We start from the raw sequence: 22305 nt of genomic DNA, 5'->3' as shown, positions 1-22305 counted from the left end.
CTGCCTTCCCTCCCTCCCTGCGACAGGGGCAACTTAGAGAGGGCTCACCCTCTGCAACTTAGAGCCCAGGGTCCTCTGGCCTGTTATCAGTTCAGAGGGTCTCCATACCACCTTTGGCAGGTAGTGGACTAAGTTTCCCAGGGCTAGGAGGTCTATCTTGCCATGGGGCCCTGGCTCAGGCGCACCACCTGGTAGAGAGAAAGAAGACAGAGGCTGGGTGGCAGGTTTCTGTACAGGAAGTTGGCTTATACATTTTAGTAATGGGCAACAGTGCAGGGGCTACAAGGAGAATAAGAGATCGAGAGCTGGGGTTTGGCGTAAATCTTACAAAGTGTATAAAGAATCTGTGTTTCTCTACAATAACAAAAACCAAAGGCTACAAGAGCGGTTGTATATACAAAACACGGAGATATTGCTTCACTTGCAAACAGGTTCCTGACCAGACAAGGAGACGAGACAGAGAAGAGGGGGTGGGGATGGGCAGGGGGAGAGCGCTGCGTGCAGAGGAGGAGGGAGAGAAGGGCGAGGGGGTCTTCTCCCAGCATAAATCTACAGGCAGGAGCAGGGGTGTGCAGGCCCAGGAGTGCTGGAGGCCGTGCTGGCGCTGGCTGTGGTGGTGCAGGTGGGAGGTGGAGCCTGGGGTGTCCACCTGCCTGGCTCCTGCTGCCTGGCTCTTCAGGGTCATCCCAGAGAGGGTTCTGGGTGGGGATGCAGGGCCAGCTGGCCAGAGGGAGGGAGGTGATCGTTCCTTGAAGTCTGCCATGGAAAACAGGAGAAGCCGGCTCCTTCCACTCATCTTCCTTGCCTCTGGCTGGCCCTGTCCATCCTGCCAACCTCCCTACCCTGCCAAGATGCCCGCAGAGACCCCAGAGCAGGTGCATAAGCAGGGGTTTCTAGCTTCTCTCGAGCAGGCAGGAAAGCAGGTGCCACTCCTACTCTTCCTGGGCCAGCTGGAGGATGGGAGCAGCCTGTCCCAGGGGGACTAGGGAAGGGCCGGGGCCAAGGATCAAGGACGTGCACGCACGCTGGGTGGAGGAGCAGGGCGGTCACAGGTTCTGGCAGCACTGCAGCTTGTTGGGTTTCTGTCCATCGGTGGTGGGTGGCACGCTGATGTCAACCACATTGTTGCCAGGGGACTCATCATGTGCTGCACGGTCAGCGATCTGCTTCTGTGACACGATGCGATAGATTTCTAAAACAGAGAGGATGTGGTGGGCAAGCTGTATGTCCTGCCCAAGGCCACTTTACCTCTGCAGGACACAGGCTGGATGTGCATTCAAACTACTGTGGTGGTTAACACTGCCAACTTGACAGAATCTAGAATCACCTAGGAGCTGGGCCTCTAGGCATGCCTGTGAGGCATTATCTTCATTATGCAAACTAATGTGGGAAGATCCATCTTAATTGTGGGTGGGACCATTCCCTGAGCAGAGGATCTGGGACTCTGTAAATGGAGAAAGGGAACTGAGCAGCCGTCTGCATCCATCCCTGTTTCATGACTGTGGATGCCATGTAACCAACCGCTTCAAGTACCATGAACTATGAGCTAAAATAAACCCTTAAGTTACTTTTGTCACAGTATTTGATCACAGCAACAGGAAAAATAAGACAAGTCCCCACCATACCTCTACAAGCCCCCCACCAAATAAGGGCGGTAAGTGGTAAAGCAGTAATGGGAGCGGGGAGAGCTGGCTCCTGAGGCTCCCAGCCACAGCCCAAGTAGGCAAAGGTAGAGCACACAACTGGTCACAGCTAGCCTAGGACTCTTTTTTTCTTGGTCTTTTTTGAGACAAGGTCTCCCTGTAGCCCCAACTGGCCTGGAACTCACTATGCAGATCAGCCTGGCCTCGAACTCACAGAGATCTGCCTGCCTCTTAAAGGTGTGTGCCATGACACCAAACTCTAGCCCAGGACTCTTGTTCCCTAACATCAATGGCTACCTCTTTCCCCTGCAGGCCTAGGAGGGCTACCTTGGGGACCTGGGTGAGAAGTTCTGTGCCCCATGTGCCTGACTCCATGGGTCACGACAGATCCGAACAGGGTCCAGACTGACCGGCAGGTGCAGCAAGTAAAGGCCCAGGGGCTGCAGTGTACCTACACACTGGGCGCCTCCTTAAAGTTACCCAGAACCTGTGCCCACCTGTGAGGATGTTCTTGAATGCTTCCTCTACGTTGGTGGAGTCCAAGGCTGAGGTCTCAATGAAGGACAAGTTGTTCTTTTCTGGAACACAGAGAATTCTCTCCTGGTGAGGGGGTGTGGGTGTACCTGGCTCCCTCCCCACTCTTGGGAACACACACACACACACGCCTGCTCACTTGCCTAACCCAGGACCTGAAGGGCTGCAGACAGAAGGTGGGCCCAACAGGTTGACTTTGCAGGGACAAGAGGCTGGCACTGTCCATGAGCCTCGACACTGGAGGGTATGGATGCCTGCCTTCTAGATGCTTCTCTGAAGCCCGTCAGTGTAGCTCTTAGAGCATGGTCCCACCACTCCCCTGCATGTCTCTCACCAGCTCACCTGCAAAGGCACGGGCCTCATCGGTGGGCACAGCCCGCAGGTGGCGCAGGTCACTTTTGTTGCCCACCAGCATGATGACGATGTTGCTGTCTGCATGGTCCCGCAACTCCTTCAGCCAGCGCTCCACATTCTCGTACGTCAGGTGCTTGGCGATGTCATATACTAGCAGTGCACCCACTGCACCTCGGTAGTAACTGCAGGGGGGTGGGCACAGGCATGAGCCTCAGGCTGCATGGGTGGCAGCAGCCTCAAGGGAACCCCGTGGGACAGAACAGAGCGCCCAGCCAAGGGGCAGCCATCACAGCCTTGAAGGAGGCCACGTGTTTTAAGACCCTATATTCACCTCTGGAATGGGAAAGCTTGAAGAGGTAATTTAGGGCCCAGGACTAGAAGATACCCAAAGGCCATCAACAGGACAGAAGGACACAGTAGCTGTACAGGGAGAAGGCCATTCCTGGGCAGAAGCTCCAATGCCCACTGTGTAGGCCAGGTCTGGACCACAGATAGAGCCACTCCCATCCCCTGGGGAATGAAGGGCATGGGAGATAACCAGGCCATGTCAAGGGAGTCCAGAGGACAGCAAATGAGATGAGGGCACAGCCAGGGGTACAGGAAGAAGCAGGGTGGGAGGCTTCAGGCTTCAGGGAAGCAGGCTACAAGGCAAGACTGGGAGAAGCAGCCAGAAGAGGAAGACAGGGAAGGCAGCCAGGCTAGGTTTGGTGCAGAGTGGAGAGGCCTAAGCCAGGCCCCCGTTGTTCACCTAGTAATACCCTCAGGGCCGTGTTGTGCCCAAGGCTAGGCACTGACCTACCCCTGGGTTCCACAGCTCGGAGGGGTACCCCTCTATCTTCACCCCCATCTTAGCTTTTCATGTTCTAGCCCAATTCCTACACAGCCCTGCAAGCTCACATCACATGCCTGCATTGCCTCTACTCTCTCCAGGTCCTGGCTCTAGCCAACCCAACACTCACGCGGAGGTGATGGCACGGTAACGCTCCTGGCCAGCTGTGTCCCAGATCTGTGCCTTGATGGTCTTGCCATCCACCTGAATGCTGCGTGTAGCGAACTCCACACCAATGGTGCTCTTGCTCTCCAGGTTGAACTCGTTTCGGGTAAAGCGTGACAGCAGGTTGCTCTTGCCCACACCTGAATCTCCAATCAGCACCACTTGGGGGCAGGAAGAAGAGGAGGAGAGGTAAGAACTGGTGATTCCTCAGTGTTCCCACATCTACACAAAGAACCTTCCTGGTAGCTCCTTGGATTCTGCCACCCACAGACACCTGGTAATACATACCCCTGGTAATACATAAGCAAATGGGGGCTTCAGAAACAATCAGTACAGGCAACACAACACCTTTGCTTGTTTCTGGTCCTCAGAGGAAGGCTATTCCACATGGTGATATCCCTAGTCACCTTGTAGGCAGGGTGGCTTGAGAGCTAACAACCCTTGCTTGAACCTACCTCCACTTTCAGTCTGGTGTCTCAGTAACCAAGAATGGTCAGAGAAACCTCTGCAGCTGGGTGGCCTTGGGTAATTCACTTTACCTCTCTGGGTCATCTATTCTACACATGTAAACAGGGAAGCAACAGGACTATCTGGAAGTAGGAAGTGAGAGCATTCAGGGTCAGGACCTGGGTAGCATGCAGCACATGGGAAGGGACACAGATGAGCAGTTATTATCGTCACTGTGGTTTTGTTCAGGGCATGGGATAGGTCAACATTCAGTAAGGTTAGTACCTATGACCATCTGCATCTGGTGCTTTAAGTGACAGGAAGCAAAATGCTTCCTCCTCTCCATTCCCCTTTCCAGCTGCAGCAGGCAAACAAGCCCTCATTCACCTCTGGCACTGACAGGTCCATGAAGAATAGGGATGTGTGTTCTGGCTACATCCAGGACAGAGCTGTCATCACCCACCTGCAGTCAGGATTGCCCTACTAAGCTACAGCATGTTCCTAGGCAAGTCTTTGGTTCAAGGGAGGGTCCCAATGGCTGTGTGCATGCACCTCTTCACAGACTCCTCCTCACCCTGCCTGAGAGCTGGCCTCGTGGTAGTGACAGGAAGAGAGGGTCTCTATCCAGCCAGTACACACTTCCTTTCAGCTGGGGCAGCTCATTAGAAAGCAAACCTAGAGCTGTAGGTAAGTTGGTGGAGTGCTTGCTTAGCATGTATCAAGCCCTGGGTTCCACAGCATAAATTGGGCATAGTGGTACACACCTGTCATCCCACCTGTCATCTCAGCACTCAGGAAGTAGAGCCAAAAGGATCAGAAATCCAAGGTCATCATTGGCTACATAGCAAATCTGAGGCAATACTGGGCTACATGAGACCCTGTCTCAAAATAAAAAGTAGACACTAGGCATGGTGACACACATCTTTAATCCCATCAATCGGGAGGCAGAGGCAGGCAGATCTCTTTGAGTCTGAGGCCAGCCTGGTCTATACAGCAAGTTCCAGGTTAGCCAGAGCTACATGGTGAGACCCGTCTTGGAAAAAAAAAAAAAAAAAGGCATATTTATTCCTAGAAGGGACATCAGGGCAAACATAACTGGGAGAGACAATGTATTGTACACTAAAGATCCTCCAGGACACAGGGACTAACTCTAGTAGATGTGGACTGTGCCAGGGAACCGCCTCCTGCCAGCTGAGGGACAGATGAAGTGAAAGGGCTGCGTCCAGGGCCCAGACACGCAGGCTTTGGGGTGGGATCTGGGCCTGGGAGGGCTTTCCTCAGATCCACAGTGCACCCTTTCAAGGGAGGTTGGGGTGTGTGCACACATGTGTTCACATGTGCGAGATGCAGATGTAACAGGGAGTGGTTATCAAATTAGATACCTCAGCCAGAAACCTCATAGTCCCTGAAGGCATGGGTGTGGGGCTCTACAGCTGAGGGTGGGTCTACCAGCAGAGAGCCATGGAGGCTGCAGGCTTGGTTATTCAGGGCCTGAGGAGCAGCAGGGGTGTTCAGCTAGGATGAGGCTCCCTTGGCCTTAGTGTGCTGAGACAGGTATGGCCAAAGCACAGACTGAGCCTAAGTCTGCTGGTCCTGCTGAGTGGGGTAAGGGGTAAGCAATGGGGAGAGCTCTCAGGAGGAGCCTGGAACCACCTGGTGAGCTTTGGTGACACAGAGAAGGACTCGAGGTCCTACCTGGGAGTCCTGTCCCATGGAGGGCCCAGGCCTACCGAGTGGTCCCCCTCTGTTCCCACACAGCCACAATGAGCTACTTGGCTTACCTGCTCTGATGTCTCTAATGCTCTTTTTTATGGGAAGGGAACAAGGAATGGTGAGACAGGATTTCACTGTGAAATCACGGTTGGCTTCAAACTTAATGATCCCGCTGCCTCAGCCTCCCAAGTACTAGGATTACGGGAGTGTACCATCAAGTCAGGCTACATGAATATATTCTCTCCTGACCCCACTTACTTCTTACAGGCACTGCCTCAATTTTCTTCCTGTACACCAAACCCCTAGAAAGCCCTGTCTGCACTCTCTGTCCCTACCTCTGGTCCTCCAGGCCCCTTTAGGACCCAAGCTGAGTACAGTCATCCAGGGTCTGTGGAGGAGGAGGGGTGTCCACTCTGGATCAGGACCTCCTTGGCCTAGAGACAGACACAGCTAGGCCACAGGCTGAGTTCAATGGTCCTGCTGAGTGGGGTAAGAAACAGGTAGTAGGCTTCGGCCTCAGGAAGGACCCAGGGATCCCCCTACTAATCCACCAATTCAGACCTTCAAGTTGCAACAGTAAGTACAGTTAAGCCTCAGTCCCCTGCCCCACCCTCCAGCTGCTGCACTGTCTCTTCTTGAACTCTATCAAGTCCGCACTCCTGTCTCATCACGTTAGCGTTACCCCCAGTCTGCCTAAAAATACTGCGGAGCCCCAGGGCTGGGTTCCTAGGTGTACTCATCCAGGCTTCTGGCTGCAAATACTGGCTGTGGGCTGGCAACTTATGCATCAGCTTCTCTCCTGCAAATCCAGACTGGCATGCCCTGTACCTATCAAGCTCGAGAGGGCCACAGTGCTCAGGCCAGCACAATAGAATGGACCCTGCTGGTCACCCAAACCCATTCACTGCCCTATCCCCCCCCCCCAGCTTCTCCCTTAGCCAATGACTTGGTTGACTCAGAAAGTGCTGAGGCTGATTTCCTAGAGTCATTTTTAGCCCTTGTTTCCTCTCATATTCTAGAGTTGATGCTGCAGCCCCTTCCAAATAGAAGGGGCGCTGAGGCGGGTGGGTAATGCTGTTTCTGGATCTGTGTGTGGGTTCCACTGGGTGGCTTCAGATGGTGAACACTGAATTATAGACTTTTATATGTATTTCCTATTTTGGAGACAGGGCTTCATGTATCCCAGGCTGGCCTCCAATTCACTAAGTAGCTGAGGACCTAGAACTCCTGATCTTCCTGCCTCTTTCTCTGAGTGTTGGGATGATAGGTGGGTGCCACCACATCTGCCCTGTGTATGTGGGTGATGGATATGGAACCCAAAGTACCATGCATGCTAGACAAGCACTCTACCAGCAGAGCTATATCCCCAGCCCTGTATGTGTACTTTATTATTATTTTCTGTGTATGAGTGTGTTGCCTACGTTATTATGTGCACCTGTGTTATGCAATGCCCAGTGAGGACAGAAGAGGGCGTCAGATCCCCTGGAACTGGTGTTATGGGTGGGCGTTAGCCGCCATGTGGGTGCTGGGATTCAAAACCTGGTCTTCTGCAAGAGCAGCTAGTGCTCTTAACCACTGAGCCATCTCTCCAGCCCCACTGTGTACTTTTCTATATGAATGAAATTGCTGGATTAAAAAGGTGTATGTTGGGGCACCAGCCTGGCTCCCTCTCTTTGTGAGGCCCCTTGGATAACATCTGGTCACGAAGATCCTGCCTAGAACTCTGTTAAAACCCCATGCCCTCCCCGTTCTCTGTCCTAGCTTTTCCTCCACAGCTCGTGCACTCCTCACACATGGAAGGTTTCACTCATTTATTTTTATTTTTTGCTAGTCTGTCCCAAGAGCAGGAATCTTGGACAGTCTTGTTCCCTGCTGTATTCCCAGGCCCTGGCACAGTGCCTGGTACACAGTAAGTACAAACACATGTCTGTGGAATGAGTGAACACACCCCAAAGCAGCTGGCAGAGCCTTTCCAACCTACCTCATCTGAACCCAGACACACTTGGAACACACCAGGAAGATGCCAGGCCACCATCCTTTAAACCATGAATGAAGTCCTGAGTTTGATCCCCAGCACTGCATAAAAACAGGTGTGGTGCTGGAGTAGTAATGCGTGCGTTTAGAGGCAGGTGGAGCTCTGTGAGTTCAAGGCCAGCCTGGTCTATAGAGTTCCAGGTCAGCTGGGGCTACAGGGAGGTCCTGTCTCAAAAAGACCAACAACAGCAAAAAAAAAAAAAAAAACCCCACAAAAAAACCAAACCACCCAAACAAAACAGGTGTGGTAAGCATAAAACCAAGATTGGTGGTGTACCCCAGGGAGGTAGAAGGAGGAGGATTGTCCTTGACTAAATAGAGTTTGAGGCAGGCCTGGGTCCCATGAGGGCTACCCTCAAAAACAAAATAAGCAGGCAAGGTAAATGTCTTTAATCCCAGCAGAAGCAGGCAGATTTCTGAATTAGAGGGCAGCCTGCTCTACACAGTAAGTCCCAGGACAGCCAGGGGACACATAGTGAGACCCTATCTCAAATAAGATAAAAAAATCCAAAAACCACCAACTAAAAAAAACCAAATACAAACGAACAGGCTAATAAGAGGGAGAACAAGGGACTAGAGAGATGGCTTTGCAGGTTAAGAGCACTGGCTCCAGTAATTCCAGGTCTAGGGGATCTGACACCCTATCCTGGCCTCCGAGGGCACACATATGGTACACTTATATTCAGGAAAAACACTCGTAAGTATTAAATAAGAAGAGGGAGAACAGAAAGAGGCTGCTGGAATAGTATACATAAATCACCTTACATAGTCCATTTTACAGAAGAAAACACTAAGGATCAGATAGGGAATGAGGAACTCAAAGCATGCTGTGAGCAGGGATGTGGAGGTAAAGCAGGAGCCAGAGACTGCACATTTACAGACTTGGCCTCACTGCCAACCATACCACCAAGCACTGCATGTCCGGGACAACCTGCCTGGGAAATGGTTAGGCAGAGTTTGAACTTCAGGTTCTCTGGAGCAAAGCTTGAGCCTCCTCCCTTCCAACTCACCTCCTCACTGCTGTTCCCCCCAACTCCCTACCCCCAGGCACTTGGCTTAGGGGTCTTGGTTCTGCATCCCAGCCTGCTCATCTCTCCACCTTCCCTGACCTGGGCATCTTGTTTAGAGACAGCCAACAAACTCCTGCTTGTCCTTCAAGACTTCACAGTATTTGAGACCCCTCAGTTCAGGCCTCTCCTCTCCATGCAGACCATCACATGGTATGGCCCACGACTGTGGGAGCCTAGTACAAGAACATCAAGTTCAGAGAAAGATAAAAGAGTTGGAGCTGGACAAAAGCCTACACCCCAGAGCCAAGGACTGAACCATACCAGTTTGGGCAATGATTAGCCCCTGGGCCATGTAAGGACAGGCTTAACTTGACTGTGGGGATCACTATCCTCTGCATCCACCCCTCACCTCCTTCCCACAGTGGCCAAGGGAACTTTGCTCCTCATTCTCACGCCCACAGGAATGAAATGGAGAACTGAGGCCCTGCTCAGGGGTTCTTCGACACCGATGCTCTGCCTTGCCACCACTGTACAGCCTTGAGAACCCTTAGGCCCTGCAGCTGCACTGTGTTCTAGACTGGCCAAGTCTCCTCAGCACTGTGGACCAGGCTTGTGGCCAAACGCTTAGCAAATTCTCAGGGCCACCTCAGGGACAGACACAAACATCATTATTCCCACTGCAGTTAGGAACATTCAACAGAGTGACCAAATCCCCAGCCAAGGTTACCCACAGAGAACAAGATACCCAGATCAGGTTGAGGATCAACATACTACGGCCACGTGAAGAGCAGGAAAGCTGGGTTGCTCAGGCCATCCCTGGCACAGTGTGCCTGATACAGCAGGGTGGTGGCCAGGCTGGCCCTGTATGCAGGGCGGGTGTGAAAATGGCATTGTCAAGAAAACAAATGATCAGTTGTCTTCGGGAAATAATGAGCTCTTGAGGACACAGCCCCCAGCATTTCTAAAGAAGTCGGTGGTTTCAATGGCTGGGAAATGGTCCCCCTCAGATGTGCCATTTGGCATGCAGAGCAGGCAAGCCCAGTTGGCAAAAACAAAGAATTGGCATCTATCAGGAGCCTTGGATGCTCTGGCCTGTCCCATGACAGGGTGGCAGCCCCGGACCCCAGATCCTGCTGCTCAGGCTGACTGAGTGGTTATGCAGTGTGGGGGAGAGGGTTCCAGTATGGACCTCCTAATTCAGTGTGCCTCAGAGGAGAAATCAGGGGTATCCCTGGGGATCCACCAGTGGGGTTGGCAAAATGGCCAATAGCTGACAGGAAAAAAATGTTTGGAGGACAAACGTGAGGAGTTATAATTAGGTACAAATAAACAACCTCACTCCTGGAAAGGAAAACAAATGACACATGGCCACAGATTCTGGGGACCTGTTGGCCTTGGTCTTGAGGTCAAGGCAGCCAATATGTGCTGTGGCTGCCAAAAACTAGGGTTGGGGAAGAGGAGAGCAACCACCGTCCCAAGAAGACTGTAGCCCCTCCATGCCAGCGAAAAATGATCAACGCCTAAAAGGTGTGGGGATAGGTGAGGCTGGCTGGGCACAGGGTGGTACAAAGGTGGGGTGGGGGGGCCTCCAGACTGCAGTCCTTCCATTTTCCCACAGGTGGCAGAACGAGAGAGCCATGTGATGACAAAGTCAGTCCTTGTCAACATTTCTAGTGCAACTGTGAGTTTCTTGTTTTTCTTAATACAGTTTCTCTGGAACTGGAGTTGCAGATGGTTGTTAACTGCCATGTAAGTGCTGGGAACTGAACCTGGGTCCTCTGCAAGAGACCCTAGTACTCTTACTGCTGAGGCAGCTCTCCAACACACTCCCCTTTTCTAATTTCCCAGAGCTCCTTTGTCCAATTTAATAGAGCGAATAGCTGGACACTGGAGAAAGGACAGATGGTGTAGAATGGAGGGGGTCCTTGGAGGAAGTGTGAGGAGTGGACGGGAGACTTGGGATAAGCACTCTGGGGCAACGCTGACCTTGGTGGTTCGATAGCTGCTACAACTGGTTGGAGATGGTACCAGGGAAAGGAGGCCAGTGGGGGAGGGCAGAGGGGCAGGCAGGCACTTGCCCACACCAGCTGCTGCAGGGGCCTGATTGGTGCTTCCAGGAAGTGAGCTCTGGAGACAAATCCCAGGAACAGAAACAGCCCATTGCCCCTGACCCAGTAACTGTACTTCTGGGAATGAACATCAAGGAAACAGCCCAAAGGGCAAAGAGAGGACTCAGGCAGACATTCAATGCTGGGCTATTTATAACAGCAAGAGGTTGAAAATAACAAGCTGGGAATGACCACAGATGCCTGGATGTGGTAACTTAGAGGGAAAAGGCCCCCTGTCCTGCCTGGTAGCTCCCTCAGGGTGGGCTGAATGAGGACAGGCCCCTGTCACAGCAAGAACTACTTTTCTACCTGTCACCAGAGGGCCCTTTGGATCTCCCAATCTCCCAAATCCTTCCAAATCTTCCCCTTGCCTTTGGGGTGATATCTTGGACCTAACACCCGCCAATCACAGTGTCAGAACCTGGGTGTAGTGCTCTAGTGGTGCTACATGGTAACTCTGCATTTTTGCAGGCAGATTCTCTCTCTCTCTCTGCCTAGAAGCTTTTTACCACATGTATATCCTAGCCTCACCGCTGTTTTATTCTCCACAGCCCCAAGATGCCAAGGCTGGCTTTGGGCACCAGGACATACTCCCAGGTGTGGTTGGGCGCCTCCAAAAAGGAAGAGGGGCTGGGGAGATTGCTCAGCAGTTAAGGGCATTGGCTGCTCTTCCAGAGGACCTAGGTTCAGTTCCCAGCACTCACACAGTGGCTAACAATTATTCTTAACTCCAATTCCAGGGGATCTGACCCCCTCTTCTGGCTTCTGTGAGCATTGCACACTCATGTACACTTAGAAAGCAAAACACTAAAATACATAAAAAAAGTAAATAAAATTTTGAAAAGAAAGAAGATGCAGACTTTTTACAGCAGGACAAAGATGCTCCCTGAGGGCCCAGAAATAAGCACTGCCAGGCGTGGTGGCACATACCTATAACCTCAGCACTTGGGAGGCAGAGGCAGGTGGATCTCTGTGAAATTGAGCCCAGCCTGAGCTACATAGCTAGCTCCAGGTCATCTGGGGCTACAGGGAGACCCTGCCCATCTCTAAAGAAAGGGGAAGAAGGAGGGAGGGAAGCAGGCAGGTAGGTAGGCAGGCAGGTAGGCAAGCAGCTACTGTCAGTCAAGGACTATAACATGGATGGAGGGGGCCCAAAAAGCCCAGCTAGGAATAAAAGGTATCAAAGATGTCAGTGATCGCTAAATATGCCCAACTAAGAATGAGGGACCCTAGTGACATGGAGTTAAGCTCACTAGGCAATAGCTGCCTGATGGACCTACAGTATATCACATGACATTCCTAGAGCTCTTGAATTCTTCATGTAGAAATGACATTCCTGTAGGTTGGCTGGGGCCAGGGCCATCACTGAGCATGTGTTGAAAGGAGGTCTGACATCCTCTTGCCCTATATCCAAGCTGCAAGCCCTGCCCTAAGACTTACTCCCTATGTGGCAAAGCCTATAGCTGTCCTGGGCTCAATCCTGCTCTAACACCTATGAATTTGTGTCCCTGAGACCCTGTTTCCCTTTTGTTTTAAGGACAGGATAGGGCTAAGTAAGCCAGATTCGTTGTTTTTGTTTGTTGTTGTTGTTTAGAGATAGGGTCTCACTATGTAATCCTGACTGGCCTAGAACTTGCTATGTAGACCTGGCTGGCCTTGATCTCACAGAGATCCACCTGCCCTGCCTCCCAAGTATGCTATCACACTCAGGTTGTCAGGCTTGACAGCAAGCATCATTTTTATTAAACTTTTTTGTTACTTTGTCTTTTTCTTTTTTTTTTTTCAGAGCTGAGGACTGAACCCAGGGCCTTGCACTTGCTAGGCAAGAGCTCTACCCTAAGCTAAATCCTCAACCCCTAAACGTTAAAAAAAATTATTTATTATTTTTATGTGTATGCATGTATTACCTGCATGTAGGTAAGTGCACCCGTGTCATGCAATGCCCACGGAGGTCAGAAGAGGCTGCTGGATCCCCTGGGACTGGAGTTATGGACAGTTGTTAGCTGCCATGTGGGTGCTGGGATTTGAACCCAGGTCTTCTGCAAGAACAACCAGCTGAGCCATCTCTCCAGGCCCGACAGCAAGCATCTTTACCCATGAGTGACCTTACCAGCCCCAGGTTGGCTCTAAACTAAAGATTCTCTTGCTTCTCCCTCTGAGTCCTGGGAGTCTAGGCTGGTTTCTTAGGAGAAGCTGGAGAATATGGACCTCATAGGCTCACAGTGAGGATTTAAATGAGATCATGATTGCAAAGTGTTCAGAAATGAGCAGGTACTAGGTCAATGCTATTGAAAGATTGTTTGCTGGGTTTTTTTTTTTTTTTGCAGATCTGTCTGTCTGTCTGTCTATCATCATCTATCTATCTGTCTTGTCTGTCTGGTCTGGTCTGTCTATCTATCTATCTATCTATCTGTCATCTATCATCTGTCTATTTTGGTTTTTTTGAGACAGGGTCTCCCTGTAGCCCCAGCTGGCCTGGAACTCACAGAGATCCACCTGCCTCTGCCTCCTGAGCGCTGGGATCAAAGGTGTGCACCACCACTCCTGGCCTTGTTTGTTTTTGAAGAGGTCCCAAGTTGTGAGGTTGGCCTTCGCAATTTTGCTCTTCCTGCCTTCACCTCTAAGTGCTGGAATTACAAGTACGTACACTGGGAATGAAACCCTGGGCTTTGTGAATGCAGGCAAGCACTCTACCAACTGAGCTACATCTCCATCCCTTACCCAAAGGTTTTGTTTGTTTCGGGTTTTTTTGAGACAGGATCTCCCTGTAGCCTGGAGCTTGGTGTGTAACAACAGGCTAACTTCGCTCTTACAGAGACCTTCTGCCTGTCTCCGGAATGCTGGGATTAAAGGTGTGGGCCACGATGCCTAGCCCCTTATCCAAAGTTTTAGGAATAAGAATTAGTGCCACACACCCAGGAACCAGTCCACCAACTCCATCACATCACCCAGGCTCCACCCCATGGCCGGCCCCACCCCTACCAGGCCCGCCCCCTGAAGGATGGCACCAATCAGGCCTGGACAGTGATTACCCGCCTCTCTCCTCCCCTCCCTCCTAGCCAGGCCTACCGGACACGCCCACAACTGTCTCAACCCGACCCTGTTCTGCATCCCGCTTTCAAAGAAGTCGGCCCGCAAAACTGAGGGAAGCCCCGCCCCCAGGAGGCCCCGCCCCTAACGGCCTCGCCCACCACTCTGGGCCCCACCCCCTCTAGGCCCCAGTCCCGCCCCGGCGCATCCGGGGTCCCCAGGCCTCTTTGGGCCTCCCTCTTGGCACTGCGGCGTACTCGGACCAGAAGCTGAGCTCGGCTTGCCTCGGCTTTCTCCGGCTCCCTACCCTGGCCAGGCCACAGTCAAGCCCCGGGCTCCACCTTGGGGCTCACCGTCGCGGAGCGCGGCCTCGGCCTGCCGGTCATTGCCGAGCCTTCGCCCATCTCTACCCCACCAGGCGCACCTTTGAATAGGTAGTCGTACTCGTCGTCCCGGGTCCCCATTGTCCTGGCGCTTCCGGCGGGATCGGCGACTCCGCAGCCCCACCACAAACACCCGACGGGGGCGGAACCGGCGCCTCGCAGAGCGGCGCCCTGACTACCAATCACCGGTGGAAGCAGCAATGACAGGCACTCAGTGTAGCCAATCAGAATAAGAAGCTGATCCCGGGGGGGTGGGAGCCTCCTGGGATCCACCCTCCTCGCCCTCGGTCTCCCGGAGAAAGGCGGAAGGAATGCGGACCTTTCCGAAGTGACAGCCTCTGTAGCCTATCAGAAGTAGACAGGGGAAGGCGGGGCGGAAGACTGAAAGAATGAAGCGGATTGACAGAAAGCCTGACCAATGAGAGACCAGATTCGGACCCTTTCCTATTTCCAGTGGACCTGTCTGGGAAGGGAAATTGAGCTACCTCCAGGTGACTTTACGCTCCCTAACGTCCCGATGACGTCATAGGTCAGCGCGCTTGCTCTGGCTTCCTACCGCCAGCCCATAAATGCTTATTTCCGGGTGTATGTGCCTGGGTTGGCGGGGTGTATTTTCTGGGTTGCGGTTCCCCAGTTTTTTTTACTATTTAAACCTAGAGCTCATGTCAGTGTCCCACAGACAAATGGGGTCCCCTGTCTAATTAGTTTCACTTCCCACGAGCTGATTGTCTTTTTTTTTTTCTGCTTTTCGTCATTACTCTTTTCTTTTTTCTCTACTGCCCATGTATTGTTCTTTCTACTAGAACATCACCATCCTGAAGATTTGATAGTCCTATATTATGTCCTATATTAAAAAGGCAGAAAACATCATAGACATCTCTTAAATATTACAAATGCATTACCTTTTAGCGCTTCTTCAAAGGAAGCCAACTTGTGACTTTGTTCCATAGGCATCTACTTCTAGGACTGGACATTTAGTAATGCATATAGCTCCCTCTTGCCGCCAACACCCTTATCAGCCTTTTGAGGCATCCCTCATTCTCTTCGTAACATCTCTATCCTTATTCTTTTCACATCGTTCACCTGTATAAAAATGTTGAGTTGGTGATCAGGTTTGAGGTGATTTCACTGTACACCTTAAATACCATACCACAAATACTACATTGCTGATTTTTGTCTTCTTTTTCCCCCCAGCTGTCCTGGAACTGACTATATAGACCAGGCTGGCCTCTATCTCACAGAGTTCTGCCTACCTCTGCCTCCCAAGTGCTGGGATTAAAGGCATATGTCATCATGCCCAGCTTAGTTTGCTTATTTTAATCAATTGATTTTCAAACTTTCTCTGACAGAAACTTTTTTTTTTGGTCTTTTTGAAACAAGGTGTCCCTGTAGCGCCAGCTGTCCTAGAACTCACTATGTAGACCAGGCTGGCCTTGAACTCAGAGATCTGCCTGCCTCTGCCTCCCGAGTGCTGGGATTAAAGGCGTGCGCCACCACGCCCGACTCATTACTCTTTAAACTTTTTATTTCTTTTCTTTTTCTTTTTTTAAAATTTTATGTGTATTCGTGTATTGCTTGCGTGTAGGTAAGTACACCTGTGTCGTGTCGTGCAATGCCAGCGGAGGTCAGAAGAGGCTATTGGATCCCCTGGGACTGGAGTTATGGACAGTAACAAGCTGCCATGTGGGTGCTGGGATTTGAACCCCGGTGTTCTGCAAGAAAATCAGTGTTCTTAACTGTTGAGCAATCTCTCCAGCCCCCACTACTCATTTTTTTTGTTGTTGTCTTGGTTTTATGTTGTGTCTTGGTTTTTGAGACAAGGATGGCCTCAGACCAAGGATGGCTTTGAACTTCTGCTCTTCATGTACACTGGTAACTTATGAGTTACCCTTCTGCTCATAGTATCCTGAGGATTGTGTGGATCATTTCTGTAAACACATACAGAATTAACAGTCCACTTTGTGCCATGAAGTCTGTTTAAGAGATGGTTAGAGATGGGGGGTGGCTATTAGATGATAGAATGCAAAGGCTTGGGTATAATTCCTAGTACCAAAATGGGAGAAATCAAATATAATCCTTACTGGCACTATAACAGGTGTTTAGAAGCTGCTGTTGGGCTGAGGATGTCACTCAATTGATAGAGCAGTTGCCAGCATGCACAAACCCCTAGATTTGACCCCAGCACCACCTAAACTGGGTGTGGTGGTGCATGCCTATAATCCCCACATTGGAGAGGTAGAGGCAGGAGAGTCAGGAGTTAGGGTCATCTGCTAAATAGGGAATTTGAGACTGAGTTACATGAGACTCAAAACAAAAGACAAAACAGCTTCTTTTGCTAAGAATCCTTGATTTAGGGCCACACAGTAACAAACACAGGGTGAAAGCCTGTCATCTCGGCTTTCATTCATTCTGTGTCTGTCTCCTTTGCTTTGGGTCAGGCTCCTTAACTGCAAAAAGGCATGTTAATCACTCAAGGAGACTCCTTTACCTTGCCAATCTGATTCCTTTGTGGCTGAAGGCACAGAGATTAGTCGCTATCCTAATCCTGTGATCACTGTGGAAGAGCAAAGCCTTGCAATACAGACCCCTCCCCATCTCTAAATAAGGGCAAGTATCTAGGATGCAAGGCTTCACCCTACAGCAGAAGTAATGTCTTTTTTTTTTCTTTTTAAACAGGGTTTCCCGTAAGCCCCAGCTGGCCTGGAACTCACTGTGTAGAACAGGCTGGCCTGGAACTTGCTATGTACACCATGCTGGCCTTTGGCCTCAAACTCACAGAGATCTGCCTGTCTCTGCCTCCCAAGTGCAGGAATTAAAGGTGTGCAGCCACCACACCTGGCCTATTACTGAAGTTTTTATTTTATTTTTATGTATATGTGTGTTGGTATATGCTGTGTGTGCAGGTGCCCGTGGAGGCTAGAAGAGGGCATGGGATCTATTGGACCTGGAGGTATACATGATTGTGAGCTTCTCAATGTGAGTCCTCTACAGAGCAGTATGTGTATGTGCTCTTAACCACTGAGCCATCCCACCAGCCCTTATTGGCATTTGGACCCCACCCTTGATGTACACCAGGAATCTCAGACACAAATGTAAGCTCTTTGTCCATATCCGTCCTCCCTCCACCCTATCAAAGCCAGAGGCCATGGACATCTTTCCACCTGTTGCCTTTAACTGCCTTGTTCTGACCCTCATTCCGCTAAATTTCTCCCGGTTCTGATCACTTCTTTCCTCCTCCATGCTACCATCTAACAATGTCCCCATTGCCACTCCCTAGTCCAGGTAGCTCCTTCCTTTCTTGCTTCTTTGTTTGTTTGTTTGTTTGTTTGTTTGGAGTCTCACTGTGAGGCCTTGGCTGACCTGGAACTGACTTTGTAGAACAGGCTGACCTTGAACTCACAGAGATCTGCCTGCCTCTGCCTCCCGAGTGCTGGGACCAAAGGTGTGTGCCACCACGCCTGACTCAGCTGCTTCCTCTCTGCTTTCCTGCTTTTGCCTTCATCCCTCACAATCTGCTCTTCTTTCTAAAGCCATCAGAAGAAGGCCCAGGTTGGCCTTGGGCTTACGATGTAACAGGGGATGACCTTAAACCTGTAAATCTTCCCAAGTGCTGGCATGACAGGCATGTGCCACCTCTCTTGGCTCAGAGGGGGTTTCTTTTTTTCTTTTATATGATTGTTTTGCCTGCATGTGTGTAGGTGCACCCATGCCTGCAATGCTTGCAGAGGCCAGAAGAGGGCGTCAGAATCTCTGGACCCTGAATTACAGATGGTTGTTAACTGCCATGTGGGTGCTGGGGTCTAAACCCATGTCTCCTGCAAGAGCAGCCAGTGCTCTTAACTGATGAACCAGCTCTGTCAGAGGGAGTTATGTTATTCCTTTGAATAGTAGCATTTTAGCATGTCTTTCATTAAACACAGACCATGCCTACTATGTGCTGGGGATTTAGCCTTGAAGGAGGTTAAGTCTTAGTGATATGATAGAGGGTGGAATCTGGCAACAGTGGGTAAACAACAGGAAACCACTCATGGCTGTATTCCCAGCACTCTGGAGGCTGAGGCAGAAGGATCACAGCAAGGCAACATAGTATACATAGTGAGTTCCAAGCTAGTCAGGTGTACATAGTCAGACCTTGTCAGAAACAAGCAGAAAGCCAGGCATGGTAGTACCTACCTGTAATTCCAGGACTGGGCATGTGGAGGCAGGGGGATCAGGAGTTCAAAGTCATCCTTGGCTGCTACAGTGTGACCTGAGAGCCAACCTGGACTACATGATACCCTGTGTCAAATGATAGTAATAGAATGTGATTGTGCACACTTGTAGTCTGGGGGTTGAGGAGGGGGAGACAGGCAGATCTCTGTGAGTTTGAAGCCAGGCTGGTCTACATAGTGAGTTCTGGGCCAACCAGGGCTACATAGTGAGACACTGTCTCAGAAAGCCAGCCAACCAAACAAAAACACATTAAAAGGGATAAATGGGGAGCTGGAGAGATGGCTCAGCAGTTAAGAACACTGGTTGTTCTTGCAGAAGACCTGGATTCAAATCCCAGCACCCACATGGCAGCTAATAACTGTCTGTAACTCCAGTTCCAGGGGATCTGACAGCCTCTTCTGACCTCTGCAGGCATTGCATGACACAGGTGCACTTACCTACACGCAGGCAATACACACATAAAATAAAAATAATAAAATATGAAAAAAATAATAAAAAAGAGGTAAATGATGGCGAAAAGCAGAGAGTGCACTTTGGGAAGAGGAGCAGAGAAACGGGTCCAGTGACTAAAGGCTCGTCTTTGGGGTACTAATAGGAATGTTTACATTTGTTTATTTTTAATACTTATTAATTTTACTTTATGTGTATGACTGTTTTGCCTGCATGTATGTAAGTGCATTACATGCACACAGTGCCCTCAGAAATCAGAAGAGGGCATCAGAGCCCCTGTAACTGGAGTTACAGATGCTTGTTAGTCATCTTGTGGGTGCTGAGAACTGAACCTGGGTTCTCTGGAAGAATAGCAGGTGCTCTTAACTGCTGAGCCATCTTGCCAGTCTGGAACTTTTGGATTTAAATAGAGGGAGAATTAGGGCAAGAGCAAGAGGTGTGCATAACTGAGCAGAGTCCTCTAGACTGGTCTTGTCCATCATTATCTCAACTTTTTTCCTTGAGGTGGCCGATAAAATGTCCATCTGTTGATCTACAGTGTCATCACCAGCCACCCCAGGGGACCATGTAGTTCCTTCACAGTGATCTGCCCCTGCCCCGGAGTACAACCTCTCTAACATAGATAACTGCTCTCACTTGGGGATTGTCTGTTCTGTGAGGCTCTAATCGACCTGGAATTCCAGGTAACTGCTGGTGGTGAATGGAAGTTCTCAGAAAAAAGACACCTGTGATACAACTTCTACAAGTCTGATTGATTAGTCAGGTGAAATGTTAGCAGGTCCAAAGCCAAATTATGTCTTTTAAAAAATATTTATTTCTTATTTTTATTTTATGTGTATGAGTGTATTGCCTTCATGTATGTGAGTATACATACATGTGCACTGCTGCGGAGGTCAGAAGAGGGCATCAGAGTCCCCTGGAACTGGAGTTAAGGATGGTTTGTAGTCACCATGTGGGTGCTGGGAATCGAACCCGGTCCTCTGCAAGAGCAGTCAGTGCTCTTAACCACTGAGCCATCTCTCCAGCCCCTATGTGTCCTTTAAAAAGTTATTTTTATTTTATGTATGTTCCTGTATTGCCTGCATGTGTGTAAGTGCACCTGTGTCATGCAATGCCCGAGGAGCTCAGAAGAGGCTGGCTGATCCCCTGGAACTGGAGTTATGGACAGTTGTTAGCTGCCGTGTGGGTGCTGGGATTCAAACCCAGGTCTTCTGCAAGAATAGCCAGTGTTCCTAACTGCTGAGCCATCTCTCCAGCCCCCAAACTATGTGTCTAGCTCTCTTGGTTTTTTTTGTTTTGTTTGTTTTTGAGACAGGGTCTCCCTGTATCCCTGGCTGGCTTCAGTCCCACAGAGATCTGCCTACCTCTGCCTCCAGAGTGGGATTAAAGGCATGGTCTACCATGTCCAGCTTCTCTTGGTTAAAAAAAAAATATGTGTATGAGTGTTTTGCCTGCATGTATGTACGTGCACCATGTGTGTGCAATGCCCTCAGAGGACATAGGAGGGTGTTGGAACCCCTAAAACTGGAGTTGCAGACAGTTGTGAACCACCATGTGTATGCTGGGAACCAAACTTAGGTTCTCTTAAGTGCACTTAACCACTGAGCCATGTTGCCAGTCCTTCTTTAGCCTTCTTTACAACTATTTATGGGCAGGCAAGGTGACTCATGAGATAAATGCACTTTCTGGTGAGCCTAACTGCCTGAGTTTGATCTCCAGGACCTGCATGATAGAAGGAAAGAACTGACTCCCACCATCTGAGGACACTCAGATTATCACACTGGAACCATGGCATGTGTGTCCACACAACACACACACACACACACACACATAAATACATAAATAAATAATTTTTAAAGCTTCTCAGGGCTGGAGATGGCTCAGCAGTTAAAAGCACTTATGGGGCTAGGGAGACGGCTCAGCGATTAAGAACGCTGGCTTTTCTTGCAGAAGACCTGGGTTCGAATCCCAGCACCCACATGGCAGCTAACAACTGTCTGTAACTCCAGTTCCAGGGGATCCAACAGCCTCTTCTGTCCTCCATGGGCATTGCACTGCAGAGGTGCACTTACCTACATGTAGACAATACACGCATACACATAAAATAAAAATAATAAAATATTTTTTTAAAAAGTACTACTCTATCAGAGGACCAGTTTGAATTCTAGCACACACACTGGGTGGTTCACAAACACCTATAACTCTAGCTCCAAGGGCTTCAATGCTCCCTTCTGACTCCTGTGGGTATCTATGTGCTTGCATTTGCACATTTGCACATGTGTGTACACACATGCACAAGTAAAAAAAAATTTACTTTTTTTATGTTTATTTCTTGCCTGCAGGTATGTAAGTCCACAGTCAGAAGAGGGCGTCAGATCCCGTGGAACTGGAGTTACCACGTAGTTAGTTGCCATGTAGGTGCTGAGAACTGAACTGAGGTCCTCTGCAAGATCAGCCAGTGCTCCACTGAGCCATCTCTCCAGCACCCCAAATAAATCTTTTTAAAAAGCCACTCATTTCCTCCTCTGTGTCTGACCTAACGTCCTTGTGACTATTGTAGGAAAACTTTTGGGGTTTATTAACAGGTCACTAGCTTCTACAGACCCTAAAGCTAAAAATGTATCAAATACCATCAAAACCCTATAGCAGAGATTGCCCCACTTTTGCGTAGCATGTCTACCTGATGTTCCCACGATTTTATTTGAAAAGTACCTTGATTTATGACTTTCTTTTGTAGCTATAAAATTTCATTAAAATGTTCACACACTGGAACATGATATTCAAGATAACCTGAATCCATCCATGTTGCCGGGTCATTGGTCACTCATGTCCGGCTCCAGAAAAAGCTGTCTCTTACTCCCATTATGTCAGAGCGCCCTTTTGCCTCCAGAAGGTTGAGAACATGACTAATGTGTCTGTTAACAGCTTTCAGCCTCTGAGGGGAACTGGAAACGTGAGGCAGGGATACACTCCTTGAGTCATTGACACAGAGTCAGGCAGGAATCTGACCCAAAGTGAAGGAGACAGAGAAAACCAAGGCAGGGGCCAGGGTTCATTGTTTTTACTTACCTTATGGGCCTAGGTGAGGAATCAATGTTTTTTTAAATTTAAGTTTTAAAATTACATTTACTATGGGAGGGAGGCACACATGTGCCAGGGTATACATGTGGAAGTCAGAGGACAACTTGCAGGACTCATTTCTCGCCTACTATGTGCGTTACAGGGAACAGACTCAGGAACTCCAGTCATCAGGCTTGATGATAAGTGACTTGAGCCCCTGAACCATCTGGCCTGCCCTGTATACAGCAGCAGTTCCTAAGTGCCTGTTACAACATGAACCGTGGGGGTGGAAATGCATAGTCACACCATAACGGGGGTGCTGGGAATGGGGCT

The 22305-nt window shown here is 49.9% G+C and overlaps 1 protein-coding gene and 1 long non-coding RNA gene across 3 annotated transcripts; one reads left to right on the top strand and one right to left on the bottom strand.

Annotated features, from left to right (window-relative positions):
• Positions 1-220: 220 nt before the first annotated feature.
• Rab11b (RAB11B, member RAS oncogene family) lies at positions 221-14474 on the bottom strand. The gene is made up of 5 exons (XM_008844568.3): positions 14292-14474; positions 3491-3686; positions 2520-2713; positions 2141-2221; positions 221-1192 (listed from the first exon to the last, which is right to left on the bottom strand). The coding sequence occupies exons 1-5, from the start codon at positions 14329-14331 to the stop codon at positions 1047-1049; spliced, it is 657 nt and encodes a 218-aa protein (XP_008842790.1). The 5' UTR covers positions 14332-14474; the 3' UTR covers positions 221-1046.
• A 140-nt stretch (positions 14475-14614) lies between these two features.
• LOC103743318 lies at positions 14615-21311 on the top strand. 2 transcript variants are annotated; one of them, XR_607660.3, is made up of 3 exons: positions 14615-14741; positions 17154-17342; positions 21255-21311. It is a non-coding gene; the product is annotated as an uncharacterized LOC103743318 (long non-coding RNA). The 2 variants fall into 2 exon arrangements; XR_607661.3 differs by having other exon boundaries at positions 14652-14779.
• Positions 21312-22305: the final 994 nt, after the last annotated feature.

Source organism: Nannospalax galili, unplaced genomic scaffold (assembly GCF_000622305.1).
Source record: "Nannospalax galili isolate Female #2095 unplaced genomic scaffold, S.galili_v1.0 scaffold262, whole genome shotgun sequence".
Taxonomy (NCBI): domain Eukaryota; kingdom Metazoa; phylum Chordata; class Mammalia; order Rodentia; family Spalacidae; genus Nannospalax; species Nannospalax galili.
Note: the sequence above shows the minus strand (reverse complement) of the source record. Positions and strands in the feature narration are given on the sequence as shown.